The sequence below is a fragment of the Geotrypetes seraphini genome, chromosome 2 (genome assembly GCF_902459505.1).
Source record: "Geotrypetes seraphini chromosome 2, aGeoSer1.1, whole genome shotgun sequence".
NCBI lineage: Eukaryota > Metazoa > Chordata > Amphibia > Gymnophiona > Dermophiidae > Geotrypetes > Geotrypetes seraphini.
The window spans coordinates 113,994,233-114,012,463 of NC_047085.1; the positions used below are offsets into that span (position 1 = coordinate 113,994,233).

The 18,231-nt window shown below is 41.2% G+C and overlaps 1 protein-coding gene across 1 annotated transcript in view; it reads left to right on the top strand.

Annotated features, from left to right (window-relative positions):
* The window catches only part of NSMAF (neutral sphingomyelinase activation associated factor), a 155,172-nt gene that overhangs the window by 14,461 nt on the left and 122,480 nt on the right, over positions 1 to 18,231 (top strand). The window contains exons 3-5 of the mRNA XM_033933475.1: positions 2,825 to 2,903; positions 12,453 to 12,520; positions 12,622 to 12,658. Of these exons, the coding sequence (XP_033789366.1) occupies positions 2,825 to 2,903; positions 12,453 to 12,520; positions 12,622 to 12,658 (184 nt within the window). The remainder of the gene's footprint in view (positions 1 to 2,824; positions 2,904 to 12,452; positions 12,521 to 12,621; positions 12,659 to 18,231) is intronic.

Here is an 18,231-nt window from a genome sequence, read left to right on the forward strand (position 1 = left end):
TCATCTTAGCATATTTTATGCTACAGAACGAATTATTTTTTTTAACATGTATTGTTATGGGAAAACGCGTTTCACATAACGAACTTTTCGCATAACAAACTTGCTCCTGGAACCAATTAAGTTCGTTGTGTGAGGCACCACTGTATATTGCTTTATGGACCATACATTCAAGTTTGAACTGAACCCTGCTTTTGACTGGTAGCCAGTGCAGTTCCTTAAGTAGTGGACTTGCCCTCTCATGTTTGGTTTTGTGAAGGATAAGTCTTGCTGCTGTGTTTTGGAGTATCTTCAGTTTCTTAAGGTCTTTCTCTGCGATGCAGCAGTAGAGGGAGTTACAATAGTCCAAGTGGGGGAGGAGGACTGCTTGGGCCACTGTCCTGAAGCTTTTTTTATCAGCTTGTTATTATATTATTAAGTTATGCACAGAACTGATCTTCTGTAACTTGCACTCGCATCTTTGCATGCTAAGCGGAAAGTTGGGTCCCTGACTATAAAATTTAGGGGTAAGAGATTAATTATATAACATAGGTGCTAGCATTTATGCACCAATTGTGCATGTATTAAGTGAAGACAGCAAACCTAGAAGGTAGAAAACATATATTGTTAAACGGTTTTTATGAAAGGATATGATTTTCCATTGTTTCAAAAGATAATTAGTTTGTATAGGGCAATCTTATAACTGGTTGCCTATGTGTGAAAGTTATCTAGGCACCTGCTTTATAAACACATATAGACATCTATGTCTTTATAAAATATGAGGGCAAAAATGATTGATTAGAATACTTGCATATATGTGCATATATGCCTATGGTGCCTGAACTTTAGGAGGCCTATTTGTTCTTTGCACGTTTGAATCTTGGTTCATAAACATCAGATCACTGTAGTGTCAGATCGCACTAACGTTGTACATGAGTTCATTTGGAACAGTTTGGCCTGTATTCATTTTGATGATGATGATGATGATGCATTATTGGAGAAGGAAATGGAAGAATATTCTAAATATAATGAATATATTTCACCAACAATCAAATGGGATGCTTTCAAGGCCATGATTAGAGGATAGCATATTAATTATAGGACAAAGACTACTTGGAATATTGGATTGAGCTGCTGGATAAAGTATATAAAAAGTAAGGATAAATCTTTATTACTAAAATTAGGATTGTAATTACTCTTAAGTCATCATGCAAGGAAGTCACTATCCTCCCTTTTACAAAGCAGTGGTAATGGCTGCCGCGCAGTAAACTTTCTTGACGCCCATTAAATCCCTATGGGCATTGGAGCGATTTACTGCAGCTTTGTAAAAGAAGCACTAAGCTTGCTGAAAGCTATAAAGCAATAAATACAAAAAATAAAATAAATGTTATTTTACAATTCCAAGGAATGTACTTGCACAGAAATTAAAGACAGTAAAGAAATTAATCAGGAACTCGGATACATTGCACTCGGGAAATCACTTCAAATCCTCATAGTGGGAGATCCAAAATCAGCATTAGCAGGAAACAAAATTTAAGCATCACCTTGGCAGAATATGACAGTGCTAACAGTTCTGTTATGTGCTTATCAGCAGATTCAGATGTGGAGCACAAATCCAATGTTGAAGATACTGGCCCATTCTTCACCCATTGGATTCAAAGAAAATAGATCAGACTGATACTTGATTGATTACACATTTATAAGGAAATGCAAGAAAATGAAAGTCCCCTAAACTGAATAATGCCTTCTCACAATAACAAAAAGTGCTTTCATTTCTTCTTAGTAGTCTTGGAAATATTTGGGAACATCCTTTTCTCTAACCCTAAGAAACTGTCATCACTATGGACTCCTTTTACGAAGGTGCGCTAGCATTTTTAGCGCACGCACCGCACTAGCCGAAAAACTACCGCCTGCTCAAGAGGCGGCGGTAGCGGCTAGCGTGCGCTATTCTTCATCCAGCCATATCCAAACCTCTGGGACCACTCCTGACACTGGATAAGTTGCAGCTGTACTCACTCGAGGAACGCAGAGAGAGGGGTGACATGATCGAGACATTCAAGTATCTCACGGGCCGCATCGAGGTGGAAGAAGATATCTTCTTTTTCAAGGGTCCCGCGGCAACAAGGGGGCATCCGTGGAAAATCAGGGGCGGGAAACTGCACGGGGACACCAGGAAATTCTTTTTCACTGAAAGGGTGGTTGATCGCTGGAATAGTCTTCCACTTCAGGTTATTGAGGCCAGCAGCGTGCCTGATTTTAAGGCCAAATGGGCTAGACACGTGGGATCTATTCACAAAGAAAGGTAGGGGAGGGTCATTGGGGTGGGCAGACAGATGGGCCGTGGCCCTTATCTGCCGTCTATTTCTATGTTTCTAGAGAAGCATTGAAAATATCAGCCAGCAAAGCTTACAGAACTTCCCTAAGGGCTTCTTTTACTAAGCTACATTAGGGCATTAATGTGCGGAATAGCGCGCGCTAGACCTTAACGCTAGCATTGAGCTGGTGTTAGTTCTAGCCGCGTAGCGTGCGGTAATATCCTGCGTTAGCTAAAAATGCTAGCGCACCTTTGTAAAAGGAGCCCTAAATTCCTTCAGTACCCCCTTCCAAACTTTGTGCAGTGGTTCTAAATCTGTAAATGGTGGCCTTTTTAAAATCACAGTTTACATGTCTAAATGCACTATAAGTCAACTAAATGACCTCTTAGGTTGGCGTAGGTCAAGTGAATTGCATCAGTAGACTTGTTGAGCAGAACTATACAACACTGACAACCTAGAAATGTGCATCTTGAAAATACAAACATGAGCATTTCCATTTACTTTGGTAAAATAATTCATTTTTTTTCTTTCAGCACTATTAGAGGATCTCTGAAAATCTGCTCAAAATCTATCATATTTGAGCCAGATGAAATATCAAAGCCTATCATTAAAGTAAGTTACAGAATAGTTTGTTAAAATATTCCAAATTTATTGAGTTATGCTTATTGATTACAAAGTGACTTGCATGTCCAACCTCCCCCCCTTTGCCCCCCCTCCTGCCAAGCAAGGTCACAATAAAAAGGTTTATAGTATTTTTAAATATGTTGTGCATTGTTTATAGGTGCGTGGGGTTTTTTTCTGTCAGAAAAGCACCTATGAACTGTTTGTCCACATATAAATCTGTGATATTTTCTGTAGACAGGTTGAATGGAACTTGTAGGAGGTTTAGAACATTAGTAGAAGTCTCTTCAACTAGATTTCACCCAATTCCATCCATGTTTAGCAACCCTAGTACATTTGGATGAAAAGATAGACAGAAGGATGTAGAAGCAGGTCCAGTCTTAAACAAGCTACTCAGGGGATGATGAGATGATGATTACACTATGACTGAAAGACACAAGAGGGTACATAGGGGACAAGTAATGATGACAGAATGAAATATCAGTGTAGAGAACTTTGTGGACTAGGAGACTCTTAACTCTGATCCTAAAAGTGACAGGGAGATGGTGATGAGAATTTAATAGAGGTGTCACATGTTCATATTTCAGCACATGACTCTCTAAAGTAGTGGTTCTCAACCCAGTCCTTGGGACATAACATTATTATTTATGTATCGCAAAAGCCTTTTCTATATGATTTACAAAAGAGGTGAACTGACCATTGTCAGTGAGCTACAATAGATCATTGACATAGATAAGTTAACAGTAGTATTCTATCAATGTGCTACTCTGGAGGGGGTTATAGTAATTTTGAGAACAGGTGGGTTAGCTTTTAAAAATGCATATATGAAGCTGATATTCTAACCATTTGGCCCAGTTCAGGATCCTTGGTAGTGGCTTGGTATGATAAGTTGGTTAATGAATCTTTTCCAAGTACAGCTTTTGATGGAAGGGAAGGTAAAAAATAACGTGTAACATGACTTGGAGACAAGAATAGGAACTGAGCAGTTAAGAACATAAGAATAGCCTTATTGGGTAAGGCCAAAGAACCATCAAGCCCAGTAGCCTGTTCTCACGGTGGACAATCTAGGTCACTAGTACCTGGCCAAAACCCAAGGAGTAGCAATATTCCATGCTACCGATCCAGGGCAAGCAGTGGCTTCCCCCATGTCTCTTACCACAACCTCTGACAACACGTTCCAGAGCTTAACTATTCTCTGAGTGAAAAAATATTTCTTCCTATTGGTTTTTTCCCTGCAACTTCGAGTGTCCCCTAGTCTTAGTAATTTTTGACAGAGTAAAAAAATCAATCCACTTGTACCCGTTCTACTCTACTCCGGATTTTGTAGACTTCAATCATATCTCCCCTCAGCCATCTCTTTTCCAAGCTGCAGAGGCCTAACCATTTTAGCCTTTCCTCATACAAGAGGAGTTCCATCCCCTTTATCATCTTGGTAGTTAGGCAGTAGGCCATATAGTGCTCGTAGAAGAGGCATCTAATTTTGAAGAGAACCCTTCCCTCGACAGGAAGCCAATATAGTTTTTGGTAGAATGGAGTTAAGTGTTCAACAAATTTTTTTAGGTTAAAGATTAGTCTTACCGTGGTGTTTTGGATGATACTGAGTTTCTGGAAATGCCTGCGTTGTCCTGCTAAGTATGAAATGATGCAGTAGTCAGTAGATGTAACACTAGTGCTTGAACTAGTAGCTGGAAAGATGCCGGTTCAAAGAATTTTCTTCTGGATCTTAGTTTCCAAACCATGCTAAAGCCTTTGCATATGACTTAGTCCACTTGAGTTGTCATAGATAGCTGTTTATCAAGGTGAGCTCCCAGGATTCTAATTGAAGGGGTGATGGGAAAGGTATTTCCTCTCAGAATTAGGGTGTCAGAGGTTTCAGCCAGTGCTACGTGCTATTCAAAACCAGCATATAAAAAGTGCAAATGGGTGCAAAACGCAATATGATGTAAATTGCATAATGCAGCTTGTGGTAAATGCCACAAGCTGTATTATTTGTTGAAAATAACATCAGCTCAAAGTTGGCCTTTTTCTTCCTCCCTGGGAACATTGGGTCACTAATATGCAGCCTGATACTCCCATCTTAAAGGCACCATCTTAAAGGAATTGGCATACGATAAGAGGATGTTCCCATTTTCCCTTTCTCGCCAGAGATACCTCTGCACCTCAGGCCTACTGTAAGGGATCCCTGGCGGACTAGGGTAGGGTAGGAAGGAGCAATTTCCAGTCACTTAATTTTTTTTGTCTCCCTAATAATATACATATCAGCGGCATGGGCACAGGCTACTGTGGGCTGAGGCCTACTCAGCAGCAGCACATCCTTGCTGTGGCTGGTAGGATCCCTAAGCCTCCCACCAGTGTACCTTTCACAAACTTCTCATCACTTCCTTCGGTCGCCAGCAGTAAGCAATGATTCACATATGCTGTTTCCACCGGCCCCAGAGCCTTCCCTCTGATGTTGTCCTGCCTGTGTGGATGCAGGAAGTTGCATTCTAGGGAAGGATCTGGGGCTGGTGTGAAGTGTGTGCGAGTCACTACTGGCGACTTCAAGTGAAAATTTTTTTTTAAGCGTACACTGGGAACCTGGGGAGGAGCATCCCTTCCTAAGGCGGAACATTCCATTCCTCCAGGTAATGGGAAGGTGTGTGGATCAGTTGCAAGTTTGTGAGCTGCCTGTGTGCGGCCATCAGCACCCTGGAATAGGAAGTTGACATCGGAGGGAGTGGGACTAACATACTACAACATACCTCTCAGCACTCCCAAGCTCCCAGCAACCCCAAGCTCCTGGCACCTGAGGCGGACTGCCCCACCATCCTGCTCTTGGGTACGCCACTGCAGTGGAGGAGGGTGGTGTGAGAGATACTGGATCACCAGAAGAGGGGAGATGCTAGATTGTGGGTAGGGGGCAGAGAAAATGAAATGCCCACTCACATCAGGCTTGGTCCACCCCAAACTGTCTGTCTAGCTACACCACTGATTCATCTGAAATGCAGCAACCAATTTTCTCTTTAAAATGATGGGGGCAGACTATCCTGCCCACTGCAACCATATGTAAGTCAGTTGCAGTGACTGGGGCAGCTCTTTTTTCAGAACTTGGTTACTTAAGGGGCATGTTGCTCTTAAGAGAAGTGAGGCAGTTTGAGGGACCAGCTGAAGAGGAGGTGCAGTGCCAGTCTGCCAGATAAATTAGAGAACTAAAATGAGAGAGGTGGTTAAAGAAGAGACAAAACAGTACAAGAGATCTAAGTAATGTCAAAAGAGAGAGAAATTGAAAGTGAGCGTTTACAGAAGAACGAGAGAAAGGAGTGGGTGTCATGTTCTGTAAATTTTTATCCCCTTCCACCAGCATATTTCACTGACTATGCTAATAATAACTCATCAGCTGCTGCTACCTGTTTCATTTTCTGATGTAGCAAAAAGGAAACATTTTTGTTTTCTCTCTAACATCCCTGAAACTGTTTTGTTTTTAGTTCTGTAAAAGACCAAACCAAAGTTTGATAGTAAAACAGTAAGAATATTTTTTTGAGTCCAGCTATTGGTTTCTCTTAGCTGTGTTTGTTAATTTTTTGATCTTCTAGAGACCTTGATCTTATTAGCACTCTTTCTTGTGACCGACTGCTCTGTATCTTAAGACACGTTCCTTGTTGTGTGGGAGTTGCTAGCCTGTTGCATTTTCCCCCTTATACATAAGGCAAGTGCCCCAGGAAATGGAGCAGTAAATCGGCATCATTGTGGTTCATTTTATAAGACTTTCAGTTTATGGTGGTTAACGCAGCACACACAACATTTGAGTTATGACCTAAATTCTTGCATGTCGTTACCCTCAAAGAATAGAAAAGCAGAATTGTTTGCATCTGTAATGTGTAAATAGAACAGGGTTAGAACATGAGAAGCAGCATGGATATTACATTGCATTCGAGATTTCTATTTCGCCATTACCTTGCGACTAGTTCAATGAAATGATTTGATGGGGTTAATATGCAGAAACACTAAGGGCTCCTTTTTACAAAGGTGCACTAGTGGTTTTAGTGCACGCTTAGTGCACGCTAAAATGCTGCGTGCGCTAGCTGCTACCTCCTCCTTTTAAGCAGGCAGTAATTTTTCAGCTAGCGCGTGCTAATCTTGTGTGTGCACTGAAAACGCTAGTGCACCTTAGTAAAAGGAGCCTTAAGCAAAATGCTATTCTATTCATTGTTCACTGATTGAAAAAGCTGACAAGATTTTAAATATATTCCATGCATCTGTGATGACCAAAAGCTGAGAGAAATTCTCACAAACGCATTACTGGTGGCGTCTCACAATACAAAGTGGATGCATGTGATGAAAACCAGACATACCTCTTCTCCCACGCCTCCTCAGCATAGCGGTAGCAGAGAGCTCAGGCTATGGCATTGCTACCAAGAATCCAAACTGTCAATGGAAAAACAGTCTGTTCAACTTATAAATGAATAGACAACTGGATATGAACAAACTGGTACAGATTTACTTTGTATTCAAGACCTCAAACACCCGAGACACTACTTAAATATATTTTGTGTCCTTGCTGGGGTAAAGTGTTCCTCATCGGTCTTGTTTCAAAATTATTTATTTAGTGCAGGCAAAAACAAATTTTTACCAATGTGGTGCAGTACTTGATATTAAGAAGAGCACTTAACTTGTGGCCTGACGGCTACCCAGCCGTTTCACTGGTAAAGTTTCCTCAGGGGCTGCTGCTCTTCAAAATCTCATTTATATCCTGCATTCAAACATAAACTGCATTAATAATTTATAATACGTGAAAATTCCAACAAACCCCTGTTAAAAAGTGAATTGATGTTGATATTAAATATTTCATTTTATTTAATTATTATAAATAATTTTATAAATATGTTGTATCTTAAAGGTTGAAACCTATATATTGACTGTTACATGTGAAACAAAGGAAATCACTATAGATAAAGTTCAACAGGATTTATCGGTCTTAATATTTTAATATTTCATGTGAGAGATAGCCATCACAATTGTCTGACTAGAAAACTTCATAAATGCTTCTCCATTAAATTAATCGATTAAACTTTTTTTTTTGTCTGAAAAAGCACTAACCTTAAAGAGAAAATATTAATACATAGATGTTTGCACTCCTTATGATGCATTACGAGATTCACTACCCGTTATGTGTAATTAATCTTACCGCTTAAGATGGCTGTTTTATTTGCTGGAATAGCTGAACAATACATATCTGCCTTAAAATGCCTATCTCGTTATGACTACTTACTTTTTTCAATGACACATTACCCTTCTATTATGGTTAACATGGAAAGTACACTCTTCCTTGTTTTCTTTTTTCTTTTTCTCTTTTTCATTTTTAACTTTTTTCTTATTGATTAGTATTTTGGGGAACAGTGACCTCAAGTGCCTACGTCTGTTTGAAGTAGAACTATCATAGGTCTCTTATATCCCTCTACACTTTCAAAAATGTTTATTAATTAATTTAATTTTATAAAAAGACTTATGGCCTCTTTTTACAAGGCTGCGTGGCAACAACCCCGAAGCCCTTTAAATCTCTATGGGCTTTGGGGCCGTTAACGCAGCGCAGCCACTAGCGCGACTTTGTAAAAGAGGCCGTTAGGGCCTCTTCTATCAAACTGCGCTAGCAGTTTTTAGCGCAGAGAGCCGCGTTGAATGGCCCGCGCTGCTCCCAATGCTCATAGGAACTCTGAGTGTTAAAAGCAGCATGGGTCATTCAGCGCGGTTCACCGTGCTACAAACTGCTAGCGCAGTTTGATAGAAAAGGCCCTAAAAAACTTAATTTTTCCTTTCATTTTAATATATAAAATTGATAGTAGTTAAATCAATGAGAAAACCCAATTGTTCCACACTCTATATACGTAGCACTAAGAATACTTAGCTTTTTTAACATTTAAAGTCCAGTACTCTCAGAGGCTCTCCTCGCACAACTCAGATTAAGATCTGAAAACAGAGCTTAAAAATGGTGTCCAATTTCAAATAGAACGCTGACAGCACGGAACCAATGAACATTGGCTTAAGTGACGTATTAAAAAGAAGGGAAAAAGCTGCTGAAAAATCAGCCGACGTGCTTACTAAAAAGGGGAGACGTCAGATTGCACTCCAGCGTACATTGAATCAGCTCCATGAAATATATTTAAGTAGTGTCTGCACTGGTTTGTTCATATCCAGTTGCTGATTGCTGCCAAGAATAGCAGCTCTTCCAAGTTGGCCTCAGACAGCTGAGCCTTTGTTTGCTATAGATGTCTAAACCAAACAGACAGCGAGTCTACAGTAATATATGAATGAATAAATATGTGCATAAATACATTAATCAATAAATAGGGAAATAATTTTAGCAATATAAAATAACAATCATTTTATTACAAACTTATACAATATCACAAAATTCTAAAGGGAGGATATCGTTACAATAAAAATCTGTTTTGGCCATGTTTTGGCAAAGCCTGCATTAGCGGTTAAAATACTTTACAAAAAGTCTGAAAAAGAAATGTAAATAATTACACTTAAAACCACCTCAAACTTCAATCAAGAGTGGAGCCACCATATACTTTCCAATGATGTTTTCTCTCTGAAAACTCAATAGAATTATCTGTTGACCATACCTCTCCAAAAGTAAGGAGAATGAAAATCAATTAGCAACTGAAAACACAATTGCTAGCATTTTACATGAATTACAGCAACAATTTAAATTAAATACAAAGCTGATTTGTTCTGTTGAAGAAGGAACTAGAAGTCGGATTCAGTTGCTTGTATTAATTGCGTGAATAGGGCTGAATATTGCAGAAGTGAATTGAAGGGTGACTCTTGAGTCCTGTAATGTATGAGTCTCTGTTGCGGCATTGCACCATCCCAGCAGTTCCTTTATAGGCTTCATAAGAGATAAGTGGGGCATTAGACCATGACAGCCAATGAAAATCTCTAGTTATGACAAAAAACGATGTGTTAATTTACAAAAATCTTTTTTTCAACGTCTGCAGGACTTTAGTTCAGCATAATAAAACTGTAAGGAAGATTATGATTTAAACCAGTTTTCTTCAACCTTTTGATATCTATGGACTGGCGGAAATAAAATAATTATTTTGTGGACCGGCCGTTGAAGAACACTGGGCTAAGGCGTGGGCCAGACCCCACCCAATCTCCGCCCCAGACCCCGCCCCCATAATAGTACTAATTGTAACACCATTTTTTCCATTCATTTTTCATATATATACACACATACACAATATAATCGTATTAACACATAATGGTTAACCACAAAATTAAACTACACAAAGCACGCAGTATGCTTCTCAGTATTCATTCCTACCAGAACACAGATAACCCTTTTACAAATACAAGACTAAACTAAAAGTACTAATATATATACAAACAAACCCTAAGGTGCAAGACTCTGCATGCAGTACAACCTCAGAGGAAAAGAAACAAATGCATTTCTTCCTGAACAGACAGCAGATGTAAATCAATCACTAAATTCAAACATAAAATCATTCCCCCTACCGTTGTTGTCTCCCTCCCTCCATGCTGTGCCTTGCCTTCTGGCCTGCTCCAGCCTGGCCATTTTATGCCGCTCCCTGGTGTTATTTTCGGGTCGGCTCCCTCTTCCTCAGTGCTGCAGTGCACAAAGCCAAGGGCAGCGGCTCCTTGCGTGTCTGCGCCTCATCTGAAAGCCTTCCCTCTGACGTTGAGACTTTGTGCACTGAGGAAGAGGGAGCCGGCCCAAAGACAACGCCGCATCGATCGCATCGTGGACCAGCGGCTGAAGAACACTGTCTCAGGCCCGACGCATGTGCCGGCAAGAAATTTCTGCGGACCAGCACCAGTGCACGGACCGGCGGTTTAAGAACACTGATTTAAACCATCACGGCTAACTAAACTGTAGTACTGTAGTAGTTTTCACTGAAAGGGTGGTTGATCGATGGAATAGTCTTCCACTTCAGGTGATTGAGGCCAGCACCGTGCCTGATTTTAAGGCCAAATGGGATCGACACGTGGGATCTATTCACAGGGTAATGGTAGGGGAGGGTCATTAGGTGGGCGGACTGGATGGGCTGTGGCCCTTATCTGCAGTCTATTTCTATATTTCTATGTTACTGCTAAAGCAGCATTTCAGTACATTGTGGCTGACTAGAAATTTAGGGCTGATTAAATTATTAGAAAGTGGAGAAACTAACTGGCTGAGAACCAGGGAAGTTTTCTACTGCTGTTTCATGTGATCTTGGGCAAGTTTGAGAATTTGCAGGAGCCAGTCAAGAAACTGCCCATGCCAAGCAGGAGCGCCAAAGCGCGCTCCTGTTCATTGCTGCTCAGCGGCAGAAGAAACCGGATCTCACGGCAGTCACCACCGACTGGGTTAGCAATGGGACAGGAGCGCAGAAAGCTCGCTCCTGCCTGCTGCACTTCTGGACCACCAGGGCTCGGCAGAAGAGGTACGAGGACAGGGCAGGGAGGAGAGGATAGGGTGCAGAGCCTGGCGGCGACCTGCAATAATTCTGGGAGGGGGTGCTGGCCTGAATATAAACCAGGACCCCCATTTTTTGGCCCCAAAATCCCAGTTTATATTCGAGTATATAAGGTATATGATTTGATTTTATGCTATTTTTGCTTATAATAAAATGACATTTGTTCCTTAGGTTGATGTGTTCAGTCCCTTCCCCACTCCTTCTTTGGTTTACCTTGTCTGTTCGTGGGGGTTTTCTTTTCCTTTTGGATTTTTTAATTTTATTTTTTTAGCTTTTAGAAATGCCCATTTCTGATACCTTGTATTTCACTTTCTATTTCTTTAGTATTGCTATACATGAGTCTGATTTCTTGAGATTTCCAGCTCAGTTTCTTGCCTTTATATCACTATTACAGATCTGTGGTCCCTAGTTTCATATTTGTTGAGGGTCTATGTTTTGAATGTGTGACCAGGATGTGGTGTTCTTCTGGCATGCAGTTTCTGTGTAGAGATCTTGTGGCAGTCCCGTGTGTGGGTTGTTGGTTTTGTTATTTTTTTCCCATTAGGTAGTGTAATAGTATTTCTAGGGCCCAGTGTAATATTTACAGTGCTATCTGGGTGGGGAGTAGATAGGCAGGGCTGTCGGAAATATGGGGGAATGGGCAGGGCTGTGGGAGGGGTAGGGAGTAGGCAGGGCCATGGGTAGGGAGCCTAGTGTTCTTGTGTGCTTAGGGTCTACTAAAGAATTAATCCTGCCCTGTTACTACTGCCCCAGGTACACATTTCAGATTGTAATCTGTCCATAGAGAGGAAAATGGCTACTGTACAAGAAGGTAACGCCCTTTAGGCTGCAATTGAAAGAGGTGTAAGCTAAAATCCCAAATCCCTTCCTTTAATATTATTGAGTGGTCTTTGGTTCAGCAAATTTCTCCCTAATGAGGCTTAGCTTTTAGCTGTCTAGAGTTAACAGCCCTGAACTGATGGAGGAAAGCAGCTTCCAATTCAATTTTTTTTTTATGAACAGATCATATATAAGGACCCCATGAGCTCTATGTATAATGAATGTGACAAGGTTTTTTTGTTTTTATAATCTATTACAGATCACATTGAGAGACTGTGTAAAAATAGAAGAGGCAGAAGACAATGAAAATAATAACCCATTTGTACAGTATGAACATTTTTATGCATTTTGGATACTTCGTGGTGTGTTTTATTATTTAAATTGTGTGCAAATTGATAGTTTTTAAAATGTTTTTATTTTTGTATTAGGAATAGGTCTGGTGGCTTTCTAATTGTATTCAATCAGGTAAGAAATAAGTCTGAAAGAATGTATTGATATTATTTTATTAAAAGTTGCATTGAACAGGTGGGTAGAACTAGTCCGCAATACTTAAGCTTTTAAAGCTTGTCTGATGAAACATTCTTATATTAACTGCAATACTATTGTATGAATTTGTATGTTCTGGTCCAGCAGGAACTTATCTAACCTTTTCTTGAATCCCTGAAGGGTGCTTTCCCCTATAACAGCCTCTGAAAGAGCGTTCCGGATTTCTACCACTCTCTGGGTGAAGAAGAACTTCCTTACATTTGTAAGGAATCTATTCCCTTTTCACTTTAGCGAGTGTCCTCTCGTTCTCTTCACCTTGGAGAGGGTGAACAATCTCTCTTTCTCTACTAAGGGCTCCTTTTTACTAAGGTGCGCTAGCTAGTGTTTTTAGCGTGCGCTAACCCCGCGCTACGCGCCAAGAACTAACACCAGCTCAATGCTGGCGTTAGCGTCTAGCGTATTAAAACCGTTAGCACAGCTTAGTAAAAGGAGCCCTAAGTCTATTCCCTTCAATATCTTGAATGTTTCAATCATATCTCCTCTTTTCAAGGGAGAAGAGGCCCGGTTTCTCTAGCCTCTCATTGTACGGTAACTCCTCCAGTCCCTTAACCATTTTTGTCACTCTTCTCTGGACCTTTTCGAGTAGTACTGTGTCCTTTCATGTACACCGACCATGGCCCAGTACAGCGGCATGATAACCTTCTCATATCTAAAGCCTGCAATATATTTAAAATCCTTAAGGTTTGGTTCTAGCAGCATTTTCTCTTTTTTGTTTTTGGTTTCAGATTTGTGGCTTTATTGCTCGTTGCCTTTGTATTCCCACTACCCTTCTGTAACATGCATGAAGCTGGATTTATTCCGGTTTATGTTCTGTTATACCTGCAATCTTTCTGTGCATTGTTTATTTAAAAACCCATATAAAATATAACAATGAGACCTGATGGTACAGCATTGCGCTTCCTCTGTTAGAGGGTAATATGATACCTCCATTTAAGAGCGTCTATGCCATGCACTGAACTACTGGGTAGATCTGCTGATCAAAGTAACTCTAACAACCTGATCCTATCATTCCCAACTCTGAAAGATATAAAATACAAGACATCTCACAGCAAATCATTCAAGTACCAAATAGCAAAAGTGTGGAACCTCACTTACCATCATAATTCACACAACCACAGATACTGTCTTGTCAAAATCTGAAATCATGTTTTTTTAAGAAATCCCTACCAGGGGGTTCAGAGACTCAGACTAATAATACAAGAAACCCGAAATAAAAACAATTTTAATGGTCAGCTGCTATCTGTAATATACCTCAGACTACAAGACACTCATTTTGGTGCCTCAAATTTTAAGCCCTGTTTCTGGGTTTCTTGTGCACAGCACACACACAAGAGCTGTGCACATAACCCCTGACCCCAGCTGCAAGCTTCCCCTCGACAGTCTCCCACAGCTCCCCACCACACAAGCCTGTTGATGTAGTGGACCGTTCTTTCTCTCCTTCCCCCTCCCCCACTCGTATCACTCGTATCCACTCGTATCGTAGAAGACAGACAGGAAGGGAACTTATAGGCACAGCTCTTATGTGTGTTCTATGCACAAGCAGCTGCTCCCATTTAAAAAAAAAAAAATCAGCCCCTGCTCTCCATGCTTGCTGGTTCAGGCAGGGAGAGCAAGGGCTGCTTTTTTTTGGGGGGGGGGAGGGCAGGCAGGAGTAAATGTATGCATGCTGTCATTGAGTAAGTGAGCACACTTGGCTGCTTGCATAAAGGGGTAACAATTAAATCCCACTTTTATGTGGGCAAACATACACATATACTAACATTAAAAATGTTTCATTATTGACTTATATTTTTGCTTTTTTTTTATCAAGTTCTTCTCAGTGCTATAACTTTTAAATTTCATAAAAAGTTAAGAGTTGTGGTGTGTTAAGTTGTGTGAAGCTTATTAATTACGTGCGCAAATGGATTCAAATTTGTAACAAAACCTACACAAATTTAAGTCTTGTCACAGAATCTACTCTAGAGCTTTGAAGGACACTGGGAGCCTTACTTTCTATCACACTCCGTAACAATAAATCTTATTAGAAGAAAACTATGGCAATAAACATCTTACATGCTTGTTTATTTAACATTTACTGCTCATCCAGTCATAAATAGATAGGTTTTTATTTTAAATGAGGTAGACACATTGTTATATTAGTCCCCTTGGACACATAGAAGTAAAGGCCAACAAATAAAGTTGTAGGCGATAATCTTCTTTTTATTGGATTAATTTCATACATTTGAGAGCTATGCTGCCTTTTGTTCTTTGAATAAATAATACATGGAAACAAATACACTTCTCCCTCTGTATTCGCTGTGATAGGAGATTAACAGAACCGCGAATACAGAAAAACTGCAAATAACTTTTTCATATTATTTGCTGTTTTCTATTAAAAACCATCGTGAATATGGTGAAACCGCGAATAACATGGTGGGAGACCTGGCCTGTTCCTGAAGGAGAGGCAAAACACAGTGAAGAAAGTGCTGGGAATTGACAATTTTCTTTGTAAACGCTTGGAATCGGCGATTTCTCTATGCAAGCTGACGTAATTGGGGGGGGGGGGAAGAGCCAGCAAGCTAAAAACCGCGAATAATCGAAACTGCGAATGCTGAAACCGCAAATACGGAGGGAGAAGTGTATGAAACATTTATTTATTTTATAAGATAACTTTTACTATTTAATGTAAAATTTGTTGTACATATGCTTTAGCTTTCATGTATACACTGAAATGAATAAAAGAAGCAAAAAATAAATCCCCCACCCCCCAAAAGAAGCAGAAACAAAAATATTCTTGGGCTCCTGAAAAAACTTGAGTTGCTCTACTGGGTCAGACCAAGGGTCCATCTAGTCCAGTATCTTGTTCCCAACAGTAACTACCGTATTTCTCCGAAAATAACAGTGTCATATTAATTTTGGGCCCAAAAAATGCACTGGGTCTTATTTTCGGGGTATGTACATGATCATCTCTCCCTCTCCTTCACCCCAATTCTTCCTCTTTCCTTTCTCTCCCCCACATGTGTTGCATCTTTCCTCCCATCCCCCTGTGCAGCAGAACCCTTGCCCGGCTTCTATCTTTCGTTCCCTTCCTCTCATCCCTTGTGTAGCAGAACCCTTGAGCATCCTCCCGCCCCCACAGCAGAGTGAATTCCCCAGCGGAGAAGGCCAAAGCAGCCTGTTTAGAGTGCTGCCAGCCCGACACTTCTTTGGATGAAGGTATGTAGGGCTCGCTTGCATTCGGCGGGATTCGGATGGGAGGGAAGGATGGAGGGTCAGTGGTGGTTCAGGGGCGGGGGCCTGGTTGAAGAGTTGATGCTGATGAATCCCAGGACTAGAGCTTATTTTTGGGGTAGGATTTATATTAAGACCTACCCCGAAAATCATGTTAGGGCTTATTTTTGGGGTAGGTATTATTTTCAGGGAAACATGGTAGTACAGGTTACAAGTACTTGACAGAGTCCCAAAAAGTAGCAAGATTTCATTCTGCTTAACGTCAGGAACAAGCAGTGGCTTTCCTTGGGTTTACTTTAATAATGGTGTATGGACTTTTCCTTAAAGGATTTGTCCAAACCTTTTTGAATCCCCTCTACATTAACTGCTTTGACCACTTGCTCTAGCAATGAGTTCCAAAACTTAACTGTACATTGGGTAAAAAAATATTTTTTCCTACAGGTAGCTGTTTAAAATGTGCTACTATGCAACTTTATGGAGTGTCCCTAGACTTTTTGAAAGAGTAAACAATTAATTTGTGTTTATCCATTCTACTCCACTCAGGTTTTTATAGACCTGAATCACATCTCCCCCTCAGCTGTCTTTTCTCCAAGCTGAAGAGCACAAGCCTCTTTAGACGTTCCTCATAGGAGAGGAGTTCCATTCCTTTATCATTGTGGTCACTAGTGCTGCCCGATTCACGATTCAAATCGATTCACCAATTCATTTTGAGTGAATCGATTTGAATCAATTTACCCCGCCAAAAAATTGGCCTCCCCATTGACTGACCCTCCCCACTCGCCCTCTAAAGCAGAAGCGGCAGCGCTGCTTTTTGCTGGCCTGCCGCTCCTGCTTTAGAGGGGCGAGTAGGGAGGGTCAGTCAGGAAGTGGCTTACCCACTGCTGTGCTCTCCGTCTTCCCCCTGGCCTCCAGAATCAATCTCCCTAACTTCAGCAGCTTGCAAAGATCGCTAGCACCAGCGATCTTATTGCTGGCTGCTGAAGTTAGGGAGATTGATTCTGGAGGCCAAGGGAACAGCAGGCCTTCCAGAGGAGGGGGGGTGTAGTCCTTCGGGGAGGGTGCAGCCTTCCGGGGGAGGTGGGTACAGACCTTCAGAGGAGATAGGCGGGCAGGCTTTCAAAGGGGGGGACAGGCAGGCAGGCTTATGGGGGGGGATGTAGGCCTTCAAAGGGGGGGGAGACAGGCAGGCAGGCCTTCTGGGGGGATGTAGGCCTTCGAGGGGGGTACAGGTCTTCATGGGGAGGTGCAGGCCTTCAATGGGGGGACAGACCAGGGGAGGGGGGCCCTAGTGTAGAAGTACACGGAGGGAGGGAAGGGGGGTTCAAAGAGACATGCATATGCCGGACTTTGGGGGGGAAGAAATAATGGGTCTGAAAATAGAGGAGAGGAAGAGATGATGGACAATGGGATTTAGGGAGGGAAGGAACAGAAAGGGAGAGAAGTTGGACACAAGGTATGGTATGGAAGGGGGATAGAGAAACTGGATAGGAGGGTAGTTGAGAAAAGAAAGGGAGAAATGGTGGACCCTGGGGTGGTGGGGAAGGAGAGAGAGATGCTGGATGAAAGGGTAGTTAAGAAAAGATGGATCTGTGGATGGGGATGTAAAAAAAGAAAGATACCTGACCTCCAGGGGAGGGAAGGGAAATGGAAGGGGAGGACAGAGATGACAGATGGATGGTTAACATGCAGAAAGAAGGAAGAAGGAGACCCTGGCAAGCAAGTTATCAGAAGACAACCAGAGCCTGGGACCAACAAGATTTGAATGACCAGACAACAAAAGGTAGAAAAACTAATTATATTTTCCCTTTTGTGATTACAATATGTCAGATTTGAAACATGTATCCTGCCAGAGCTGGTGTTAGACTGCAAATGTGAGCTAGGATTTAAGAGAGAGAGGAAAAGTCTTTTTTGTTTACACCACAGCACCAGTGTGGTTAGGAGAAGGCAAAGGGGGTGAAGAGGCTATAAAATAAACCCACCAGGATGTTTGAAAAAAACACCCAATTGGGCAAGAAAATCAAATCGAATCAAAATTTTTTTTCCTGAATCGAGCAGAACTAGTGGTCACCCTTCTCTGCAAATTTTCCATTTCCACAATAACTTTCTTGAGATGAGTAACCAGAATTGCAGATAATACTCTAGTTTTGGCTGATGCTCAGATTTTCTATGTTTTTTACCCTTACATTAAACACGAGAACATGGGAATAGAGAATAATTTTTGCCATGGAATCTTATTCATTTCTGTTATTTGTTTAAGATTTCTTGCAAAGTAGCTTCTTAAA